We start from the raw sequence: 22,097 nt of genomic DNA on the forward strand, positions 1-22,097 counted from the left end.
CACACCGTTGGAGAAAGTAATTTATCAGGTAAGCATAAATTCTGTTTTCTCCAACATAGGTGTGTCCGGTCCACGGCGTCATCCTTACTTGTGGGAACCAATACCAAAGCTTTAGGACACGGATGATGGGAGGGAGCAAATCAGGTCACCTAGATGGAAGGCACCACGGCTTGCAAAACCTTTCTCCCAAAAATAGCCTCAGAAGAAGCAAAAGTATCAAATTTGTAAAATTTGGTAAAAGTGTGCAGTGAAGACCAAGTCGCTGCCTTACATATCTGATCAACAGAAGCCTCGTTCTTGAAGGCCCATGTGGAAGCCACAGCCCTAGTGGAATGAGCTGCGATTCTTTCAGGAGGCTGCCGTCCGGCAGTCTCATAAGCCAATCGGATGATGCTTTTAAGCCAAAAAGAGAGAGAGGTAGAAGTTGCTTTTTGACCTCTCCTTTTACCAGAATAAACAACAAACAAGGAAGATGTTAGTCTGAAATCCTTTGTAGCCTCTAAATAGAATTTTAGAGCACGAACTACATCCAAATTGTGCAACAAACGTTCCTTCTTTGAAACTGGATTCGGACACAAAGAAGGCACAACTATCTCCTGGTTAATATTTTTGTTAGAAACAACTTTCGGAAGAAAACCAGGTTTAGTACGCAAAACCACCTTATCTGCATGGAACACCAGGATAAGGAGGAGAACACTGCAGAGCAGATAACTCTGAAACTCTTCTTGCAGAAGAAATTGCAACCAAAAACAAAACTTTCCAAGATAATAACTTAATATCTACGGAATGTAAGGGTTCAAACGGAACCCCTTGAAGAACTGAAAGAACTAAATTGAGACTCCAAGGAGGAGTCAAAGGTTTGTAAACAGGCTTGATTCTAACCAGAGCCTGAACAAAAGCTTGAACATCTGGCACAGCCGCCAGCTTTTTGTGAAGTAAAACAGATAAAGCAGAAATCTGTCCCTTCAAAGAACTTGCAGATAATCCTTTCTCCAAACCCTCTTGTAGAAAGGATAGAATCTTAGGAATTTTTATCTTGTTCCATGGGAATCCTTTCGATTCGCACCAACAGATATATTTTTTCCATACTTTATGGTAAATTTTTCTAGTTACAGGCTTTCTAGCCTGAATAAGAGTATCAATGACAGAATCTGAGAACCCACGCTTTGATAAAATCAAGCGTTCAATCTCCAAGCAGTCAGTTGGAGTGAGGCCAGATTCGGATGTTCGAACGGACCTTGAACAAGAAGGTCCCGTCTCAAAGGTAGCTGCCATGGTGGAGCCGATGACATATTCACCAGGTCTGCATACCAAGTTCTGCGTGGCCACGCAGGAGCTATCAAGATCACCGAAGCCCTCTCCTGATTGATCCTGGCTACCAGCCTGGGAATGAGAGGAAACGGTGGGAATACATAAGCTAGGTTGAAGGTCCAGGGCGCTACTAGTGCATCTACTAGAGTCGCCTTGGGATCCCTGGATCTGGACCCGTAGCAAGGAACCTTGAAGTTCTGACGAGACTCCATCAGATCCATGTCTGGAATGCCCCATAATTGAGTTATGTGGGCAAAGATTTCCGGATGGAGTTCCCACTCCCCCGGATGAAATGTCTGACGACTCAGAAAATCCGCTTCCCAATTTTCCACTCCTGGGATGTGGATTGCGGACAAGTGGCAGGAGTGAATCTCCGCCCATTGAATTACTTTGGTCACTTCTTCCATCGCCAGGGAACTCCTTGTTCCCCCCTGATGGTTGATATATGCAACAGTCGTCATGTTGTCTGATTGAAACCTTATGAATTTGGCCTTTGCTAGTTGAGGCCAAGCCTTGAGAGCATTGAATATCGCTCTCAGTTCCAGAATGTTTATCGGGAGAAGAGATTCTTCCCGAGACCATAGACCCTGAGCTTTCAGGGGTTTCCAGACCGCGCCCCAGCCCACCAGACTGGCGTCGGTCGTGACAATGACCCACTCTGGTCTGCGGAAGCTCATCCCTTGAGACAGGTTGTCCAGGGTCAGCCACCAACGGAGTGAATCTCTGGTCCTCTGATCTACTTGGATCGTCGGGGACAAGTCTGTATAATCCCCATTCCACTGTCTGAGCATGCACAGTTGTAATGGTCTTAGATGAATTCGCGCAAAAGGAACTATGTCCATTGCCGCAACCATCAAACCTATTACTTCCATGCACTGCGCTATGGAAGGAAGAAGAACAGAATGAAGTACTTGACAAGAGCTTAGAAGTTTTGATTTCCTGGCCTCTGTCAGAAAAATCTTCATTTCTAAGGAGTCTATTATTGTTCCCAAGAAGGGAACTCTTGTTGACGGGAATAGAGAACTTTTTTCTACGTTCACTTTCCACCCGTGAGATCTGAGAAAGGCTAGGACAATGTCCGTATGAGCCTTTGCTTGTGGCAGAGACGACGCTTGAATCAGTATGTCGTCCAAGTAAGGTACTACTGCAATGCCCCTTGGCCTTAGCACCGCTAGAAGGGACCCTAGTACCTTTGTGAAAATTCTTGGAGCAGTGGCTAATCCGAATGGAAGTGCCACAAACTGGTAATGCTTGTCCAGAAAGGCGAACCTTAGGAACCGATGATGTTCCTTGTGGATAGGAATATGTAGATACGCATCCTTTAAATCCACCGTGGTCATGAATTGACCTTCCTGGATGGTAGGAAGAATTGTCCGAATGGTTTCCATTTTGAACGATGGAACCCTGAGAAATTTGTTTAGGATCTTGAGATCCAAAATTGGCCTGAATGTTCCCTCTTTTTTGGGAACTATGAACAGATTGGAGTAAAACCCCATCCCTTGTTCTCCTAATGGAACAGGATGAATCACTCCCATTTTTAACAGGTCTTCTACACAATGTAAGAATGCCTGTCTTTTTATTTGGTCTGAAGACAATTGAGACCTGTGGAACCTTCCCCTTGGGGGTAGTTCCTTGAATTCCAGGAGATAACCTTGAGAAACTATTTCTAGTGCCCAAGGATCCTGAACATCTCTTGCCCAAGCCTGAGCGAAGAGAGAGAGTCTGCCCCCCACCAGATCCGGTCCCGGATCGGGGGCCAGCATCTCATGCTGTCTTAGTAGCGGTAGCAGGCTTCTTGGCCTGCTTACCTTTGTTCCAGCCTTGCATCGGTCTCCAGGCTGGCTTGGTTTGAGAAGAATTACCCTCTTGCTTAGAGTATGTAGAATTTGAGGCTGGTCCGTTTCTGCGAAAGGGACGAAAACAGAATTTATGTTTACCTGATAAATTACTTTCTCCAACGGTGTGTCCGGTCCACGGCGTCATCCTTACTTGTGGGATATTCTCTTCCCCAACAGGAAATGGCAAAGAGCCCAGCAAAGCTGGTCACATGATCCCTCCTAGGCTCCGCCTACCCCAGTCATTCGACCGACGTTAAGGAGGAATATTTGCATAGGAGAAACCATATGTTACCGTGGTGACTGTAGTTAAAGAAAATAAATTATCAGACCTGATTAAAAAAACCAGGGCGGGCCGTGGACCGGACACACCGTTGGAGAAAGTAATTTATCAGGTAAACATAAATTCTGTTTTCTCCAACATAGGTGTGTCCGGTCCACGGCGTCATCCTTACTTGTGGGAACCAATACCAAAGCTTTAGGACACGGATGAAGGGAGGGAGCAAATCAGGTCACCTAAATGGAAGGCACCACGGCTTGCAAAACCTTTCTCCCAAAAATAGCCTCAGAAGAAGCAAAAGTATCAAATTTGTAAAATTTAGAAAAAGTGTGCAGTGAAGACCAAGTCGCTGCCTTACATATCTGATCAACAGAAGCCTCGTTCTTGAAGGCCCATGTGGAAGCCACAGCCCTAGTGGAGTGAGCTGTGATTCTTTCAGGAGGCTGCCGTCCGGCAGTCTCATAAGCCAATCGGATAATGCTTTTAATCCAGAAGGAGAGAGAGGTAGAAGTTGCTTTTTGACCTCTCCGTTTACCAGAATAAACAACAAACAAAGACAAAGTTTGTCTGAAATCCTTAGTAGCTGCTAAGTAAAATTTGAGAGCACGAACTACATCCAAGTTGTGCAACAAACGTTCCTTCTTTGAAACTGGATTAGGACACAAAGAAGGCACAACTATCTCCTGGTTAATGTTTTTGTTAGAAACAACTTTTGGAAGAAAACCAGGTTTAGTACGCAAAACCACCTTATCTGCATGGAACACCAGATAAGGAGAAGAACACTGCAGAGCAGATAATTCTGAAACTCTTCTAGCAGAAGAAATTGCAACCAAAAACAAAACTTTCCAAGATAATAACTTAATATCAACGGAATGTAAGGGTTCAAACGGAACCCCCTGAAGAACTGAAAGAACTAGGTTGAGACTCCAAGGAGGAGTCAAAATTTTGTAAACAGGCTTGATTCTAACCAGAGCCTGAACAAAGGCTAGAACATCTGGCACAGCTGCCAGCTTTTTGTGAAGTAACACAGACAAGGCAGAAATCTGTCCCATCAAGGAACTTGCAGATAATCCTTTTTCCAATCCTTCTCGAAGGAAGGATAGACTCTTAGGAATCTTAACCTTGTCCCAAGGGAATCCTGCAGATTCACACCAACAGATATACCAAATTATGTGGTAATTTTTCTGGTTACAGGCTTTCAGGCCTGAACAAGAGTATTAATAACAGAATCTGAGAACCCTCGCTTTGATAAGATCAAGCGTTCAATCTCCAAGCAGTCAGCTGGAGTGGGTCGAACGGACCTAGAACAAGAAGGTCTCGTCTCAAAGGTAGCTTCCATGGTGGAGCCGATGACATATTCACCAGATCTGCATACCAAGTCCTGCGTGGCCACGCAGGAGCTATCAAAATCACCGACGCCCTCTCCTGATTGATCCTGGCTACCAGCCTGGGGATGAGAGGAAACGGCGGGAACACATAAGCTAGTTTGAAGGTCCAAGGTGCTACTAGTGCATCCACTAGAGCCGCCTTGGGATCCCTGGATCTGTACCCGTAGTAAGGAACTCTGAAGTTCTGACGAGAGGCCATCAGATCCATGTCTGGAATGCCCCACGGTTGAGTGACTTGGGCAAAGATTTCCGGATGGAGTTCCCACTCCCCCGGATGCGATGTCTGACGACTCAGAAAATCCGCTTCCCAATTTTCCACTCCTGGGATGTGGATAGCAGACAGGTGGCAGGAGTGAGACTCCGCCCATAGAATGATTTTGGTCACTTCTTCCATCGCTAGGGAACTCCTTGTTCCCCCCTGATGGTTGATGTATGAACTTGGCCCTCGCTAGCTGAGGCCAAGCTTTGAGAGCATTGAATATCGCTCTCAGTTCCAGAATATTTATCGGTAGAAGAGATTCTACCCGAGACCAAAGACCCTGAGCTTTCAGGGATCCCCAGACCGCGCCCCAGCCCATCAGACTGGCGTCGGTCGTGACAATGACCCACTCTGGTCTGCGGAAGGTCATCCCTTGTGACAGGTTGTCCAGGGACAGCCACCAACGGAATGAGTCTCTGGTCCTCTGATTTACTTGTATCTTCGGAGACAAGTCTGAATAGTCCCCATTCCACTGACTGAGCATGAACAGTTGTAATGGTCTTAGATGAATGCGCACAAAAGGAACTATGTCCATTGCCGCTACCATCAAACCTATCACTTCCATGCACTGCGCTATGGAAGGAAGAGGAACGGAATGAAGTATCCGACAAGAGTCTAGAAGTTTTGTTTTTCTGGCTTCTGTCAGAAAAATCCTCATTTCTAAGGAGACTATTATAGTTCCCAAGAAGGGAACCCTCGTTGACGGAGAAAGAGAACTCTTTTCCACGTTCACTTTCCATCCGTGAGATCTGAGAAAGGCCAGGACAATGTCCGTGTGAGCCTTTACTTGAGGAAGGGACGACGCTCGAATCAGAATGTCGTCCAAGTAAGGTACTACAGCAATGCCCCTTGGTCTTAGCACCGCCAGAAGGGACCCTAGTACCTATGAGAAAATCCTAGGAGCAGTGGCTAATCCGAAAGAAAACGCCACGAACTGGAAATGCTTGTCCAGGAATGCAAACCTTAGGAACCGATGATGTTCCTTGTGGATAGGAATATGTAGATACGCATCCTTGAAATCCACCTTGGTCATGAATTGACCTTCCTGGATGGAAGGAAGAAGGGTTCGAATGGTTTCCATCTTGAACGATGGAACCTTGAGAAACTTGTTCAAGATCTTGAGATCTAAGATTGGTCTGAACGTTCCCTCTTTTTTGGGAACTATGAACAGATTGGAGTAGAACCCCATCCCTTGTTCTCCTAATGGAACAGGATGAATCACTCCCATTTTTAGCAGGTCTTCTACCCAATGTAAGAATGCTTGTCTTCTTATGTGGTCTGAAGACAACTGAGACCTGTGGAACCTCCCCCTTGGAGGAAGCCCCTTGAACTCCAGAGAATAACCTTGGGAGACTATTTCTAGCGCCCAAGGATCCAGAACATCTCTTGCCCCAGCCTGAGCGAAGAGAGAGAGTCTGCCCCCCACCAGATCCGGTCCCGGATCGGGGGCCCGCATTTCATGCTGTCTTGGTAGCAGTGGCAGGTTTCCTGGCCTGCTTTCCTTTGTTCCAGCCTTGCATAGGTCTCCAGGCTGGATTGGCTTGAGAAGTATTACCTTCCTGCTTAGAGGACGTAGCCCTTGGGGCTGATCCGTTTCTGCGAAAGGGACGAAACTTAGGTTTATTTTTGGTCTTGAAAAGACCTATCCTGAGGAAGGGCGTGGCCCTTGCCCCCAGTGATATCAGAGATAATCTCTTTCAAGTCAGGGCCAAAGAGTGTTTTCCCCTTGAAAGGAATGTCAAGCAATTTGTTCTTGGAAGACGCATCCGCTGCCCAAGATTTTAACCAAAGCGCTCTGCGCCACAATAGCAAACCCAGAATTTTTTCGCCGCTAACCTAGCCAATTGCAAGGTGGCGTCTAGGGTGAAAGAATTAGCCAATTTAAGAGCACGAATTCTGTCCATAATCTCCTCATAAGAAGAAGAATTACTAATAATCGCCTTTCCTAGCTCATCAAACTAGAAACACGCGGCTGCAGTGACAGGGACAATGCATGCAATTGGTTGTAGAAGGGAACCTTGCTGAACAAACATCTTTAGCAGACCTTCTAATTTTTTATCCATAGGATCTTGGAAAGCACAACTATCTTCTATGGGTATAGTGGCGCGCTTGTGTAGAGTAGAAACCGCCCCCTCGACCTTGGGGACTGTCTGCCATCAGTCCTTTCTGGGGTCGACTATAGGAAAACAATTTTATAAATATGGGGGGAGGTACTAAAGGTATACCGGGCCTGTCCCATTCTTTACTAACAATGTACGCCACCCGCTTGGATATAGGAAAAGCTTCGGGGGGCCCCGGGGCCTCTAAGAACTTTTCCATTTTACATAGTGGTTCTGGAATGACCAGATAATCACAATCATCCAAATTGGATAACACCTCCTTAAGCAGAGCGCGGAGATGTTCCAACTTAAATTTAAAAGTAATCACATCAGGTTCAGCTTGTTGAGAAATGTTTCCTGAATCTGAAATTTCTCCCTCAGACAAAACCTCCCTGGCCCCCTCAGACTGGTGTAGGGGCCCTTCAGAAACCATATCATCAGCGTTCTCATGCTCTACAGAATTTTCTAAAACAGAGCAGTCGCGCTTTCGCTGATAAGTGGGCATATTGGCTAAAATGTTTTTGATAGAATTATCCATTACAGCCGTTAAATGTTGCATAGTAAGGAGTATTGGCGCACTAGATGTACTAGGGGCCTCCTGTATGGGCAAGACTGGTGTAGACGAAGGAGGGGATGATGCAGTACCATGCTTACTCCCCTCACTTGAGGAATCATCTTGGGCATCATTTTTACTAAAATTTTTTATGACATAAAATACATATAGTTAAATGAGAAGGAACCTTGGTTTCCCCACAGTCAGAACACAATCTATCTGGTAGTTCAGACATGTTAAACAGGCATAAACTTGATAACAAAGCACAAAAAACGTTTTAAAATAAAACCGTTACTGTCACTTTAAATTTTAAACTAAACACACTTTATTACTGCAATTGCGAAAAAGTATGAAGGAATTGTTCAAAATTCACCAAAATTTCACCACAGTGTCTTAAAGCCTTAAAAGTATTGCACACCAAATTTGGAAGCTTTAACCCTTAAAATAACGGAACCGGAGCCGTTTTTATATTTAACCCCTTTACAGTCCCTGGAATCTGCTTTGCTGAGACCCAACCAAGCCCAAAGGGGAATACGATACCAAATGATGCCTTCAGAAAGACTTTTCTATGTATCAGAGCTCCACACACATGCAGCTGCATGCCATTGTTCTCAAAAACAAGTGCGCCATACCGGCGCGAAAATGAGGCTCTGACAATGATTAGGGAAAGTCCCTAAAGAATAAGGTGTCTAAAACAGTGCCTGCCGATATAATCTTATCAAAATACCCAGATTAAATGATTCCTCAAGGCTAAATATGTGTTAATAATGAATCGATTTAGCCCAGAAAAAGTCTACAGTCTTAATAAGCCCTTGTGAAGCCCTTATTTACTATCTTAATAAACATGGCTTACCGGATCCCATAGGGAAAATGACAGCTTCCAGCATTACATCGTCTTGTTAGAATGTGTCATACCTCAAGCAGTAAGAGACTGCACCCTGTTCCCCCAACTGAAGTTAATTGCTCTCAACAGTCCTGTGTGGAACAGCCATGGATTTTAGTTACGGTGCTAAAATCATTTTCCTCATACAAACAGAAATCTTCATCTCTTTTCTGTTTCTGAGTAAATAGTACATACCAGCACTATTTTAAAATAACAAACTCTTGATTGAATAATAAAAACTACAGTTAAACACTAAAAAACTCTAAGCCATCTCCGTGGAGATGTTGCCTGTACAACGGCAAAGAGAATGACTGGGGTAGGCGGAGCCTAGGAGGGATCATGTGACCAGCTTTGCTGGGCTCTTTGCCATTTCCTGTTGGGGAAGAGAATATCCCACAAGTAAGGATGACGCCGTGGACCGGACACACCTATGTTGGAGAAAATTTGTTTTATTTTTAGCCTTAAAAGACCTATCCTGAGGAAGGGCGTGGCCCTTTCCCCCAGTGATGTCTGAAATAATCTCTTTCAAGTCAGGGCCAAACAGCGTTTTCCCCTTGAAAGGGATGTTAAGCAATTTGTTCTTGGAGGACACATCCGCTGACCAAGACTTTAGCCAAAGCGCTCTGCGCGCCACAATAGCAAAACCTGAATTTTTCGCCGCTAATCTAGCTAATTGCAAAGTGGCGTCTAAGGTAAAAGAGTTAGCCAATTTAAGTGCTTGAACTCTGTCCATAACCTCCTCATAAGAAGATGCTTTATTGAGCGAATTTTCTAGTTCTTCGAACCAGAAACACGCTGCTGTAGTGACAGGAACAATGCATGAAATTGGTTGTAGAAGGTAACCTTGCTGAACAAACATCTTTTTAAGCAAACCCTCTAATTTTTTATCCATAGGATCTTTGAAAGCAGAACTATCTTCTATAGGGATAGTGGTGCGTTTGTTTAGAGTAGAAACCGCCCCCTCGACCTTGGGGACAGTCTGCCATAAGTCCTTCCTGGGGTCGACCATAGGAAATAATTTCTTAAATATAGGGGGAGGGACAAAAGGTATGCCGGGCCTTTCCCATTCTTTATTTACAATGTCCGCCACCCGCTTGGGTATAGGAAAAGCTTCGGGGGGCACCGGGACCTCTAGGAACTTGTCCATCTTACATAATTTCTCTGGAATGACCAAATTGTCACAATCATCCAGAGTAGATAACACCTCCTTAAGCAGAGCGCGGAGATGTTCCAATTTAAATTTGAATGTAATAACGTCAGGTTCAGCTTGTTGAGAAATTTTTCCTGAATCTGAAATTTCTCCCTCAGACAAAACCTCCCTGGCCCCTTCAGACTGGTGTAAGGGCATGTCAGAACCATTATCATCAGCGTCCTCATGCTCTTCAGTATCTAAAACAGAGCAGTCGCGCTTTCGCTAAGTGGGCATTTTGGCTAAAATGTTTTTAATAGAATTATCCATTACAGCCGTTAATTGTTGCATAGTAAGGAGGATTGGCGCACTAGATGAACTAGGGACCTCCTGAGTGGGCAAGACTGGTGTAGACATAGAAGGAGATGATGCAGTACCATGCTTACTCCCCTCACTTAAGGAATCATTTTGGGCAACATTATTATCAGTGGCATCATTGTCCCTACTTTGTTTGTCACATTCATCACATATATTTAAATGGAGAGGAACCTTGGCTTCCGAACATACAGAACATCGTCTATCTGATGGTTCAGACATGTTAATAGGCATAAACTTGATAAAGCACAAAAAACGTTTTAAAATAAAACCGTTACTGTCACTTTAAATTTTAAACTGAACACACTTTATTACTGAATATGTGCAAAAGTATGAAGGAATTGTTCAAAATTCACCAAAATTTCACCACAGTGTCTTAAAGCCTTAAAAGTATTGCACACCAAATTTGAAAGCTTTAACTCTTAAAATAACGGAACCGGAGCCGTTTTTACATTTAACCCCTATACAGTCCCTGGTATCTGCTTTGCTGAGACCCAACCAAGCCCAGAGGGGAATACGATACCAAATGACGCCTTCAATAAGCTTTTTCAGTGGATCTGAGCTCCTCACACATGCATCTGCATGCCTTGCTTCTCAAAAACAACTGCGCATTAGTGGCGCGAAAATGAGGCTCTGCCTATGACTAGAAAAGGCCCCCAGTGAAAAAGGTGTCCAATACAGTGCCTGCCGTTTTTTTTAACAGAATTCCCAAGATTAAAATAACTCTTCAAAGTTATAAACCATTAAATATGCTTATAAAGTAATCGTTTTAGCCCAGAAAAATGTCTACCAGTCTTTAAAGCCCTTGTGAAGCCCTTTATTCTTATATTTAAAACTAAGAAAATGGCTTACCGGATCCCATAGGGAAAATGACAGCTTCCAGCATTACCAAGTCTTGTTAGAAATGTGTCATACCTCAAGCAGCAAAAGTCTGCTCACTGTTTCCCCCAACTGAAGTTAATTCATCTCAACAGTCCTGTGTGGAAACAGCCATCGATTTTAGTAACGGTTGCTAAAATCATTTTCCTCTTACAAACAGAAATCTTCATCTCTTTTCTGTTTCAGAGTAAATAGTACATACCAGCACTATTTTAAAATAACAAACTCTTGATTGAAGAATAAAAACTACATTTAAACACCAAAAAACTCTTAGCCATCTCCGTGGAGATGTTGCCTGTGCAACGGCAAAGAGAATGACTGGGGAAGGCGGAGCCTAGGAGGGATCATGTGACCAGCTTTGCTGGGCTCTTTGCCATTTCCTGTTGGGGAAGAGAATATCCCACAAGTAAGGATGACGCCGTGGACCGGACACACCTATGTTGGAGAAAGCTCTACTGAAGAGACTGATATGGACTACGGCTACACCATAGGACTAAGCAGCACAATCTTGTACCACTTTAAAAATAATAAACTCTTGATTGAAGAATCTAATCTAACACCTAACTTTATCACTTCCTATCACTTACGTAGGCAAAGAGAATGACTGGGGTGGGAGGGAAGGGAGGAGCTATTTAACAGCTCTGCTGTGGTGCTCTTTGCCTCCTACTGCCGACCAGGAGGTGAATATCCCATTAAACAATTAAGATGATCCGTGGACTCATCGTGTCAAAAAAGAAATTATATTCTCTACCTGAATCATGAAAGAAACATTTTGGGTTTAGTGTCCCTTTAGAGCACAGGTGAAATAATCAGTTCACCCATTAGCTGATCAGTTCACCTGTGCTCTAGTTAAGATATAATACATATGTGGCCTGTTAAGGGTAATGAGGACTGGAGTTGGGAAACACTGCTCTATCTGAATCATATCCCTTTAAATACTCAATACACATCATAAGTCTAATATTTAGGTTATTGACCGCCTCCCTCTATTTATGTGAGCCGCCATGTTGAAATGTATCTCAATATAATACTAGTGCTGACCTTTTTGCACATGTGCAGTAACTCTCCTTCAGATACCTGCAGTGTAACCTAGGTTCCAAAATGCACTCATAATTAGAGGGAGGTGCATGAAATACATTTCGTGTCTAGCATCCCTTTAAAAGAACAACCCAGAAATCATATTGATTTACTCAGTGTTTAGTTATACTACAACCTGTAGAACAGGTAATAAACCCTCTATCCTGAGGTAAGCAAGGTCAGCATTATGCCATTTCATTATTTGAAACATAACCGTTTAAAATAAACTGGAAAATGTTATATCATTTAAGTCTCAAAGACTTAATGCTTTGCTCCCGCCCCCCCCCCCTCACACCAATAAAAAACATAATTTATGCTTACCTGATAAATTCCTTTCTTCTGTTGTGTGATCAGTCCACGGGTCATCATTACTTCTGGGATATAACTCCTCCCCAACAGGAAATGCAAGAGGATTCACCCAGCAGAGCTGCATATAGCTCCTCCCCTCTACGTCAGTCCCAGTCATTCGACCAAGAATCAACGAGAAAGGAGTAACCAAGGGTGAAGTGGTGACTGGAGTATAATTTAAAAGATATTTACCTGCCTTAAAACAGGGCGGGCCGTGGACTGATCACACAACAGAAGAAAGGAATTTATCAGGTAAGCATAAATTATGTTTTCTTCTGTTATGTGTGATCAGTCCACGGGTCATCATTACTTCTGGGATACCAATACCAAAGCAAAAGTACACGGATGACGGGAGGGATAGGCAGGCTCATTATACAGAAGGAACCACTGCCTGAAGAACCTTTCTCCCAAAAATAGCCTCCGAAGAAGCAAAAGTGTCAAATTTGTAAAATTTGGAAAAAGTATGAAGCGAAGACCAAGTTGCAGCCTTGCAAATCTGTTCAACAGAGGCCTCATTCTTAAAGGCCCAAGTGGAAGCCACAGCTCTAGTGGAGTGAGCTGTAATTCTTTCAGGAGGCTGCTGTCCAGCAGTCTCATAGGCTAAACGTATTATGCTACGAAGCCAAAAAGAGAGAGAGGTAGCAGAAGCTTTTTGACCTCTCCTCTGTCCAGAATAAACGACAAACAGGGAAGAAGTTTGGCGAAAATCTTTAGTTGCCTGCAAGTAGAACTTGAGGGCACGAACTACATCCAGATTGTGTAGAAGACGTTCCTTCTTTGAAGAAGGATTTGGACACAAGGATGGAACAACAATCTCTTGATTGATATTCCTGTTAGTGACTACCTTAGGTAAGAACCCAGGTTTAGTACGCAGAACTACCTTGTCTGAGTGAAAAATCAGATAAGGAGAATCACAATGTAAGGCTGATAACTCAGAGACTCTTCGAGCCGAGGAAATAGCCATTAAAAACAGAACTTTCCAAGATAACAATTTTATATCAATGGAATGAAGGGGTTCAAACGGAACACCCTGTAAAACGTTAAGAACTAAGTTTAAACTCCATGGCGGAGCAACAGCTTTAAACACAGGCTTGATCCTAGCTAAAGCCTGACAAAAGGCCTGGACGTCTGGATTTTCTGACAGACGCCTGTGTAACAAGATGGACAGAGCTGAAATCTGTCCCTTTAATGAACTAGCTGATAAACCCTTTTCTAAACCTTCTTGTAGAAAGGACAATATCCTAGGGATCCTAACCTTACTCCAGGAGTAACGTTTGGATTCGCACCAGTATAGGTATTTACGCCATATTTTATGGTAAATCTTTCTGGTAACAGGCTTCCTAGCCTGTATCAGGGTATCAATAACCGACTCAGAAAAACCACGTTTTGATAAAATCAAGCGTTCAATTTCCAAGCAGTCAGCTTCAGAGAAGTTAGATTTTGATGTTTGAATGGACCCTGTATCAGAAGGTCCTGTCTTAGAGGTAGAGACCAAGGCGGACAGGATGACATGTCCACTAGATCTGCATACCAAGTCCTGCGTGGCCATGCAGGCGCTATTAGAATCACTGATGCTCTCTCCTGTTTGATTTTGGCAATCAATCGAGGAAGCAGCGGGAAGGGTGGAAACACATAAGCCATCCCGAAGTTCCAAGGTGCTGTCAAAGCATCTATCAGAACCGCTCCCGGATCCCTGGATCTGGACCCGTAGTGAGGAAGTTTGGCGTTCTGGCGAGACGCCATGAGATCTATCTCTGGTTTGCCCCAACGTCGAAGTATTTGGGCCAAGACCTCCGGATGAAGTTCCCACTCCCCCGGATGAAAAGTCTGGCGACTCAAGAAATCCGCCTCCCAGTTCTCCACTCCCGGGATGTGGATTGCTGACAGGTGGCAAGAGTGAGACTCTGCCCAGCGAATTATCTTTGATACTTCCATCATTGCTAGGGAGCTTCTTGTCCCTCCCTGATGGTTGATGTAAGCTACAGTCGTGATGTTGTCCGACTGAAACCTGATGAACCCCCGAGTTGTTAATTGGGGCCAAGCCAGAAGGGCATTGAGAACTGCTCTCAATTCCAGAATGTTTATTGGAAGGAGACTCTCCTCCTGATTCCATAATCCCTGAGCCTTCAGAGAATTCCAGACAGCGCCCCAACCTAGTAGGCTGGCGTCTGTTGTTACAATTGTCCAGTCTGGCCTGCTGAATGGCATCCCCCTGGACAGGTGTGGCCGATAAAGCCACCATAGAAGAGAATTTCTGGTCTCTTGATTCAGATTCAGAGTAGGGGACAAATCTGAGTAATCCCCATTCCACTGACTTAGCATGCACAATTGCAGCGGTCTGAGGTGTAGGCGTGCAAAAGGTACTATGTCCATTGCCGCTACCATTAAGCCGATCACCTCCATGCATTGAGCTACTGACGGGTGTTGAATGGAATGAAGGACACGGCATGCATTTTGAAGCTTTGTTAACCTGTCTTCTGTCAGGTAAATCTTCATTTCTACAGAATCTATAAGAGTCCCCAAGAATGGAACTCTTGTGAGAGGAAAAAGAGAACTCTTCTTTTCGTTCACTTTCCATCCATGCGACCTTAGAAATGCCAGAACTAACTCTGTATGAGACTTGGCAGTTTGAAAGCTTGAAGCTTGTATTAGAATGTCGTCTAGGTACGGAGCTACCGAAATCCCTCGCGGTCTTAGTACCGCCAGAAGGGCACCCAGAACCTTTGTGAAGATTCTTGGAGCCGTAGCCAATCCGAATGGAAGAGCTACAAACTGGTAGTGCCTGTCTAGGAAGGCAAACCGTAGATACCGGTGATGATCTTTGTGAATCGGTATGTGAAGGTAAGCATCTTTTAAATCCACTGTGGTCATGTACTGACCCTTTTGGATCATGGGTAAGATTGTCCGAATAGTTTCCATTTTGAACGATGGAACTCTTAGGAATTTGTTTAGAATCTTTAAATCTAAGATTGGCCTGAAAGTTCCCTCTTTTTTGGGAACCACAAACAGGTTTGAGTAGAACCCTTGTCCTTGTTCCGACCGCGGAACCGGATGGATCACTCCCATTAATAACAGATCTTGTACACAGCGTAGAAACGCTTCTTTCTTTATCTGGTTTGTTGACAACCTTGACAGATGAAATCTCCCTCTTGGGGGAGATAATTTGAAGTCTAGAAGGTATCCCTGAGATATGATCTCTAGCGCCCAGGGATCCTGAACATCTCTTGCCCAGGCCTGGGCGAAGAGAGAAAGTCTGCCCCCCACTAGATCCGGTCCCGGATCGGGGGCTCTCGGTTCATGCTGTCTTTGGGGCAGCAGCAGGTTTCCTGGCCTGTTTGCCCTTGTTCCAGGACTGGTTAGGCTTCCAGCCTTGCCTGTAACGAGCAACAGCTCCCTCCTGTTTTGGTGCAGTGGAGGTTGATGCTGCTCCTGTTTTGAAATTCCGAAAGGGACGAAAATTAGACTGTCTAGCCTTAGCTTTGGCTTTGTCTTGAGGTAGGGCGTGGCCCTTGCCTCCTGTAATGTCAGCGATAATTTCTTTCAAACCGGGCCCAAATAAAGACTGCCCCTTGAAAGGTATATTAAGTAATTTGGACTTAGAAGTAACATCAGCTGACCAGGATTTTAGCCACAGCGCCCTACGTGCCTGGATGGCGAATCCTGAGTTCTTAGCCGTAAGTTTGGTTAAATGTACTACGGCCTCCGAAATGAATGAATTAGCTAGTTTAAGGACTCTAAGCCTGTCCGTAATGTCGTCTAGCGTAGATGAACTAAGGTTCTCTTCCAGAGAATCAATCCAAAATGCTGCCGCAGCCGTAATCGGCGCGATACATGCAAGGGGTTGCAATATAAAACCTTGTTGAACAAACATTTTCTTAAGGTAACCCTCTAATTTTTTATCCATTGGATCTGAAAAAGCACAGCTATCCTCCACCGGGATAGTGGTACGCTTAGCTAAAGTAGAAACTGCTCCCTCCACCTTAGGGACCGTTTGCCATAAGTCCCGAGTGGTGGCGTCTATTGGAAACATCTTTCTAAATATTGGAGGGGGTGAGAACGGCACACCGGGTCTATCCCACTCCTTAGTAACAATTTCAGTTAGTCTCTTAGGTATAGGAAAAACGTCAGTACTCGCCGGTACCGCAAAGTATTTATCCAACCTACACAGTTTCTCTGGTATTGCAACGGTGTTACAATCATTGAGAGCTGCTAAAACCTCCCCTAGTAATACACGGAGGTTCTCCAATTTAAATTTAAAATTTGAAATATCTGAATCCAATCTGTTTGGATCAGAACCGTCACCCACAGAATGAAGCTCTCCGTCCTCATGCTCTGCAAGCTGTGACGCAGTATCAGACATGGCCCTAGTATTGTCAGCGCACTCTGTTCTCACCCCAGAGTGATCACGCTTGCCTCTTAGTTCTGGTAATTTAGACAAAACTTCAGTCATAACAGTAGCCATATCTTGTAATGTTATCTGTAATGGCCGCCCAGATGTACAAGGCGCCATAATATCACGCACCTCCCGGGCGGGAGATGCAGGTACTGCCGCGTGAGGCGAGTTAGTCGGCATAACTCTCCCCTCGCTGTTTGGTGAAATTTGTTCAAATTGTACAGATTGACTTTTATTTAAAGTAGCATCAATACAGTTAGTACATAAATTTCTATTGGGCTCCACCTTGGCATTGGAACAAATGACACAGATATCTTCCTCTGAGTCAGACATGTTTAACACACTAGCAATAAACTTGCAACTTGGTTATAATCTTTTTTAGCAAAAACGTACTGTGCCTCAAAGAGGTACTGAACGATTAAATGACAGTTGAAATAATGAACTGAAAAAACAGTTATAGCATCAAACTTTAAAACAACACAACTTTTAGCAAAGGTTTGTTCCCATAGTAAAATAACAATAATTAAATTTTGACATAAAAATTACAGAGCAACGTTTTTATTCACAGTCAATATAAAATTCTCACAGCTCTGCTGAGAGAATCTACCTCCCTCTAAAGAAGTTTGAAGACCCCTGAGATCTGTCGGAGATGAACCGGATCATGCAGGAAATATAAGAGTAACTGACTGGAAATTTTGATGCGTAGCAAAGAGCGCCAAAAACGGCCCCTCCCTCACACACAGCAGTGAAGAGAAACGAAACTGTCACAATTAAAACCAAACAACTGCCAAGTGGAAAATAATGCCCAAATATTTATTCACTCAGTACCTCAGAAATGTAAACGATTCTACATTCCAGCAAAAACGTTTAACATGATAAATACTTATTAAAAGGATTAGTGACTTTTAACAGAGTAGTTCCGGTGAAATACCATCCCCAGAATACTGAAGTGTATACATACATGTCATTATAACGGTATGGCAGGATTTTCTCATCAATTCCATTCAGAAAATAAAAACTGCTACATACCTCAATGCAGATTCATCTGCCCGCTGTCCCCTGATCTGAAGCTTTTACCTCCCTCAGATGGCCGAGAACAGCAATATGATCTTAACTACTCCGGTTAAAATCATAGTAAAAAACTCTGGTAGATTCTTCCTCAAACTCTGCCAGAGAAGTAATAACACGCTCCGGTGCTATTGTAAAATAACAAACTTTTGATTGAAGTCATAAAAACTAAGTATAATCACCATAGTCCTCTCACACATCCTATCTAGTCGTTGGGTGCAAGAGAATGACTGGGACTGACGTAGAGGGGAGGAGCTATATGCAGCTCTGCTGGGTGAATCCTCTTGCATTTCCTGTTGGGGAGGAGTTATATCCCAGAAGTAATGATGACCCGTGGACTGATCACACATAACAGAAGAAATCCGACTTGCTGGCTTGCAATCCCCTGACAAATCTGTAGCGTCTTTTCTGCAGTATGGAATTACATTTTTAAGCCTCTGATGACTGCAATCGATACCAAGTGTTTGGGTTAGACTGAAAATCTATGGTAAAAGGATCGTAAGCACTGTCCCACACCAATCCCCTTATAGTAGCTCCACTGATTGTGTAATGTGTCCTGCTGAAATACTTGAAGCAAATCTATTTGGGAGATTTTTTTTGTTACATGCCACCGTCTATGGTGGATGGACATTTGACTTTAAGACAATTAAAAAAGAAATAGTGCAAGTGTAAACTTTTTCATTAATTTATTTATTTAAAAACCTTGATACATGGTATACTATATTAAAATGACCTATACTAGTTTATATTTTCACATTTACTGTACCACTTGTACAGCAATCATTTATTTTTTTTCCCTCGCACGTTATGCAGGGCATAACTATTTGTATAAGGGCAGCAACGCTATAACAGGGGAACAGTTGCCCATAAATTATCTCAACATCAAACTCTTAAAGGGTCAATGGCAGGCGACATTAAAAGTCTCTGGGAAAAAAATGTTTTTGTGCTTCATAAATTAAGACAATAGCTTTACCAACTGCTGGCATAGGGTGTTCATTTTGTTTTGTGGGTTACACAGCAAAAAGAGGACAGTTTAAAGAGAGCAAACACTGCAAAGTTTTTTTTTTTTATTACATGCAACACTATATGAAACAGATGGGTAAATTGCCCTTTGACTGCTCCTACAGCTTCGGGTTGATTGTCTTAACAGGTTTATGCTTCTGGCTAAACTATACAAGCTGGGTGGAAACTAGAACAGTAAACAACCATTTAAATGGAAGCTTAATACACAACTCTTACAACACGTTTGACTGCCTACTTGAGGGCACTGTCTGTGGTTAATACCTTGCTCTATAATTGAAGTACAATCATCTCAATTTCAATTGTGGACTATTATAGAAAGCAGCGAACAGACCAGAACACAGACTATCAATCCAATGAATATTCTAATAAACTATAAAATGCTAAAATGTGTTGCTTGCTCTTAATGCATTTAACCCATAGAAAAGGGTTAAAAACGCAGTGTTAAATCTTATGCGCCAGGTGCATTCCCCATGAGACATAAGCAATTCTGTTCAGTGATTTGTGACTATATAAATGTGCGGCTCATGTTTCGCTCACTGGCAGTGTCCTTTCCAGGAGCTGAAATACACTGCGGACCACAAGGGTGAATTATTGTATTAGAATAAAATCCCTGTATGTATAGGTGTTGTGTGCGTGTGCTTGGACGGTACGTGCACTGCTTAATCGTGCTCCCTTATTTATGGCACCAGACAGATGTGTCTTGCCCAATAAGGATGTCCTTTTCCCTCCTTACCTGCGGCAACCTACACAGGATTCTAGGTATGCAATTTTATTAGGATAATTCATCAAATACATGTTTTAAAAATGGGTGTATGCCAACCACCATGTGCTGTGATGTAGGCTACAGTAAGGCAGAAGTCAATCACATCCAAGTATTAAAGGGACAGTCTACCCCACAGTCATCTTAAAGTCTTACCTTAGATTAAAATAAGCTGCAAATAGTCTCCTGCACCTTTTCTATATCATGCAGCAGGGATAAAAAAAAACCAAAAAAAAAAAAAAAAACAGTTTACAGTTTCTGCTGCATGATATTGAAAGGGGTGCAGAAGACTATTTGCAGCCTAATCTAAGGTAAGACTTTAAGATGACTAAGGTGTAGATTGTCCCTTTAAGGCACAACTCATGCTCAAGAAAATGTGCGCTACCAATGACTTCATTTTTTATTAGAACTGTATGATGATAATTATCTTATAACTTTGATTACCTTGCATTAAATATCTAATAAGGATCAGATTATATCACACGGGTCTCTTTAATAAGGCTAACACCTTCAGGAGATATTAAATGGTTGTTGTGTCTATCAGGAGGTGGTCTTAACAACATTGCATAATAACTGGCAAATACTCTTTTGTACAATAGGTGGATTGCACATTTTACGTAAACAACCACAATATGATTCTATCATTTGTTCCATTCTGCCAATTAATAAGCAGTGCGTTAGACAGGATGGCTGTGGTTCTGAAACGCTAGCCTGTATGAAACAGTTAATATAAAAAGTACCTTTATTTTCTCTTTTTACTAAAACATTTCCCTCTGGCAAGCCCACCGCAAAGCTCATTTTACGGCAAACGCTGAGTGCTCAATGGCTAGCACAGTTATTGGAGAAGAGTTGTAAAATTAGCTTTGAGGTGGTCGGCTAGAGTGGGATATTCTAGTACAAAAGAGAAAGAAAATAAAGGTAAACGTATTGCATGTTTAATTAAAATTCATGAATGAAGGTCCATTTATATTAACCCTTAGATAAAGGCTAGAGTTTCTGAAACGCTACGCTTCAACATCACTAATATTAAAGACTATATTGGCCTTCTGAAGACCTACTTTGTGAGCAATAATTGGAGTAGGATGCTATCCGAGTGTTAACGAAATGTGCTTATAACTAAAGTTGTGGTTTCATCTTGGGCTAGCAAACTTCTGCATCTCAGATTAGTGGTTTATGGCAGACATCTTTGATATCGGCCCATCTATTTCCTACAGTGAGGCAACAGTAGGTGTAAGGGGAGTGGTGGGGGATCTAGATTTTTCTTTTCAACTCACCAACAGTCCTATATATGCAAGAAGGAAAAACATATCACAAAAGGTATATTGGTTTATTCTTAAATAAATAAAAAAAAAAGTTTAGGTATACTCATGTAATTTCCTCTCTGACCTACAAATTTATGGAAGAGCTATGTCCTGGGAAGGAGGAGTTACAAAATACTCGAGCCATGCTAATAGGGGAATTAAGTTTTATCCATCTGTTTTATAACGTGCTGTCACTATTTGAAAATAATTTACCAGAATTAAAATAAGAAAGATCTCTCAATTTGTTGAGACAAAGTGCAAGAGCACTGCTCTCCATTTCAGTCTACATTGCTGAATTTAGACATAAAATGAGTCACTTGCCAGTAGTTTCTCAGACAATAACATTAATTGATAAAGCATAGAAACAGTTTTTTTTTTTTAGGAAATAAAATGTTTACAGTCACTTCATTTGTACAAAAGCTGTACAGTGTCATCTGTCCATGTTCCTTTAAGGTGCCTGAAAGAGACCGAAATGTGTGGCCCCCTGCAAAGCCTTGAGAGGAATGAGAATATGCTTTAAATGTGTGCAAAGGCTTACTACACAACCAGAGCAGCTGAACTAAGAAGGGAGTTCTTTATCTGTAGGGGCGGCCATGCAACTGGCTACTTCTAAATGCCCATTAAACTCTTGAAAGTGGAATGGATTGGTGGGAGGCAGAGCTTAGTTTTGGGTAAGTTCAGTCCTGAGGCTTCCTGATTGGTCCATTTAAGTCTCAGTTCTTTGATCCAAGACGCTGGGGGAGGATCTCCATAAACTGATCCCTCCTACCCACCTCACAGACCCTTAAGAGCCCAGGAGGACTTACTGCTCGGCTCTCGGTTCCAGGCGTGTGAGGAAAGAGTTTCTGGGCGACGTTCTCTGGCATTCTGCTCAGTCCATGCCGAGGTTGGGCCAGACCCTTCAGCAGCTGGAACATCCTATGGAAGAGAAAGAATATTAAACAGTTCACAAACCAGTGGTACAATACATATCTGTGTAGGATAAACAGGCATCACTTACTGCACCAGGCGTTCAAAAGGTTCCCAAAAAGTGGCTTGTCTGAGCGTCTTGTATTATAGTTTTAAATGAATTTGCTCCAAAAGTAGGAGAATAAACATCTGATGATGACACTTGGGTCTTTGAATTACCATATATA

General features: G+C 42.9%; 1 protein-coding gene across 1 annotated transcript in view; it reads right to left on the reverse strand.

Annotated features, from left to right (window-relative positions):
* PRRC2A (proline rich coiled-coil 2A) overlaps positions 1–22,097 on the reverse strand; it is a 354,922-nt gene that overhangs the window by 79,605 nt on the left and 253,220 nt on the right. The window contains exon 19 of the mRNA XM_053721959.1: positions 21,768–21,879. Within this exon, the coding sequence (XP_053577934.1) occupies positions 21,768–21,879 (112 nt within the window). The remainder of the gene's footprint in view (positions 1–21,767; positions 21,880–22,097) is intronic.

This window comes from Bombina bombina, chromosome 7, assembly GCF_027579735.1.
Source record: "Bombina bombina isolate aBomBom1 chromosome 7, aBomBom1.pri, whole genome shotgun sequence".
Taxonomy (NCBI): domain Eukaryota; kingdom Metazoa; phylum Chordata; class Amphibia; order Anura; family Bombinatoridae; genus Bombina; species Bombina bombina.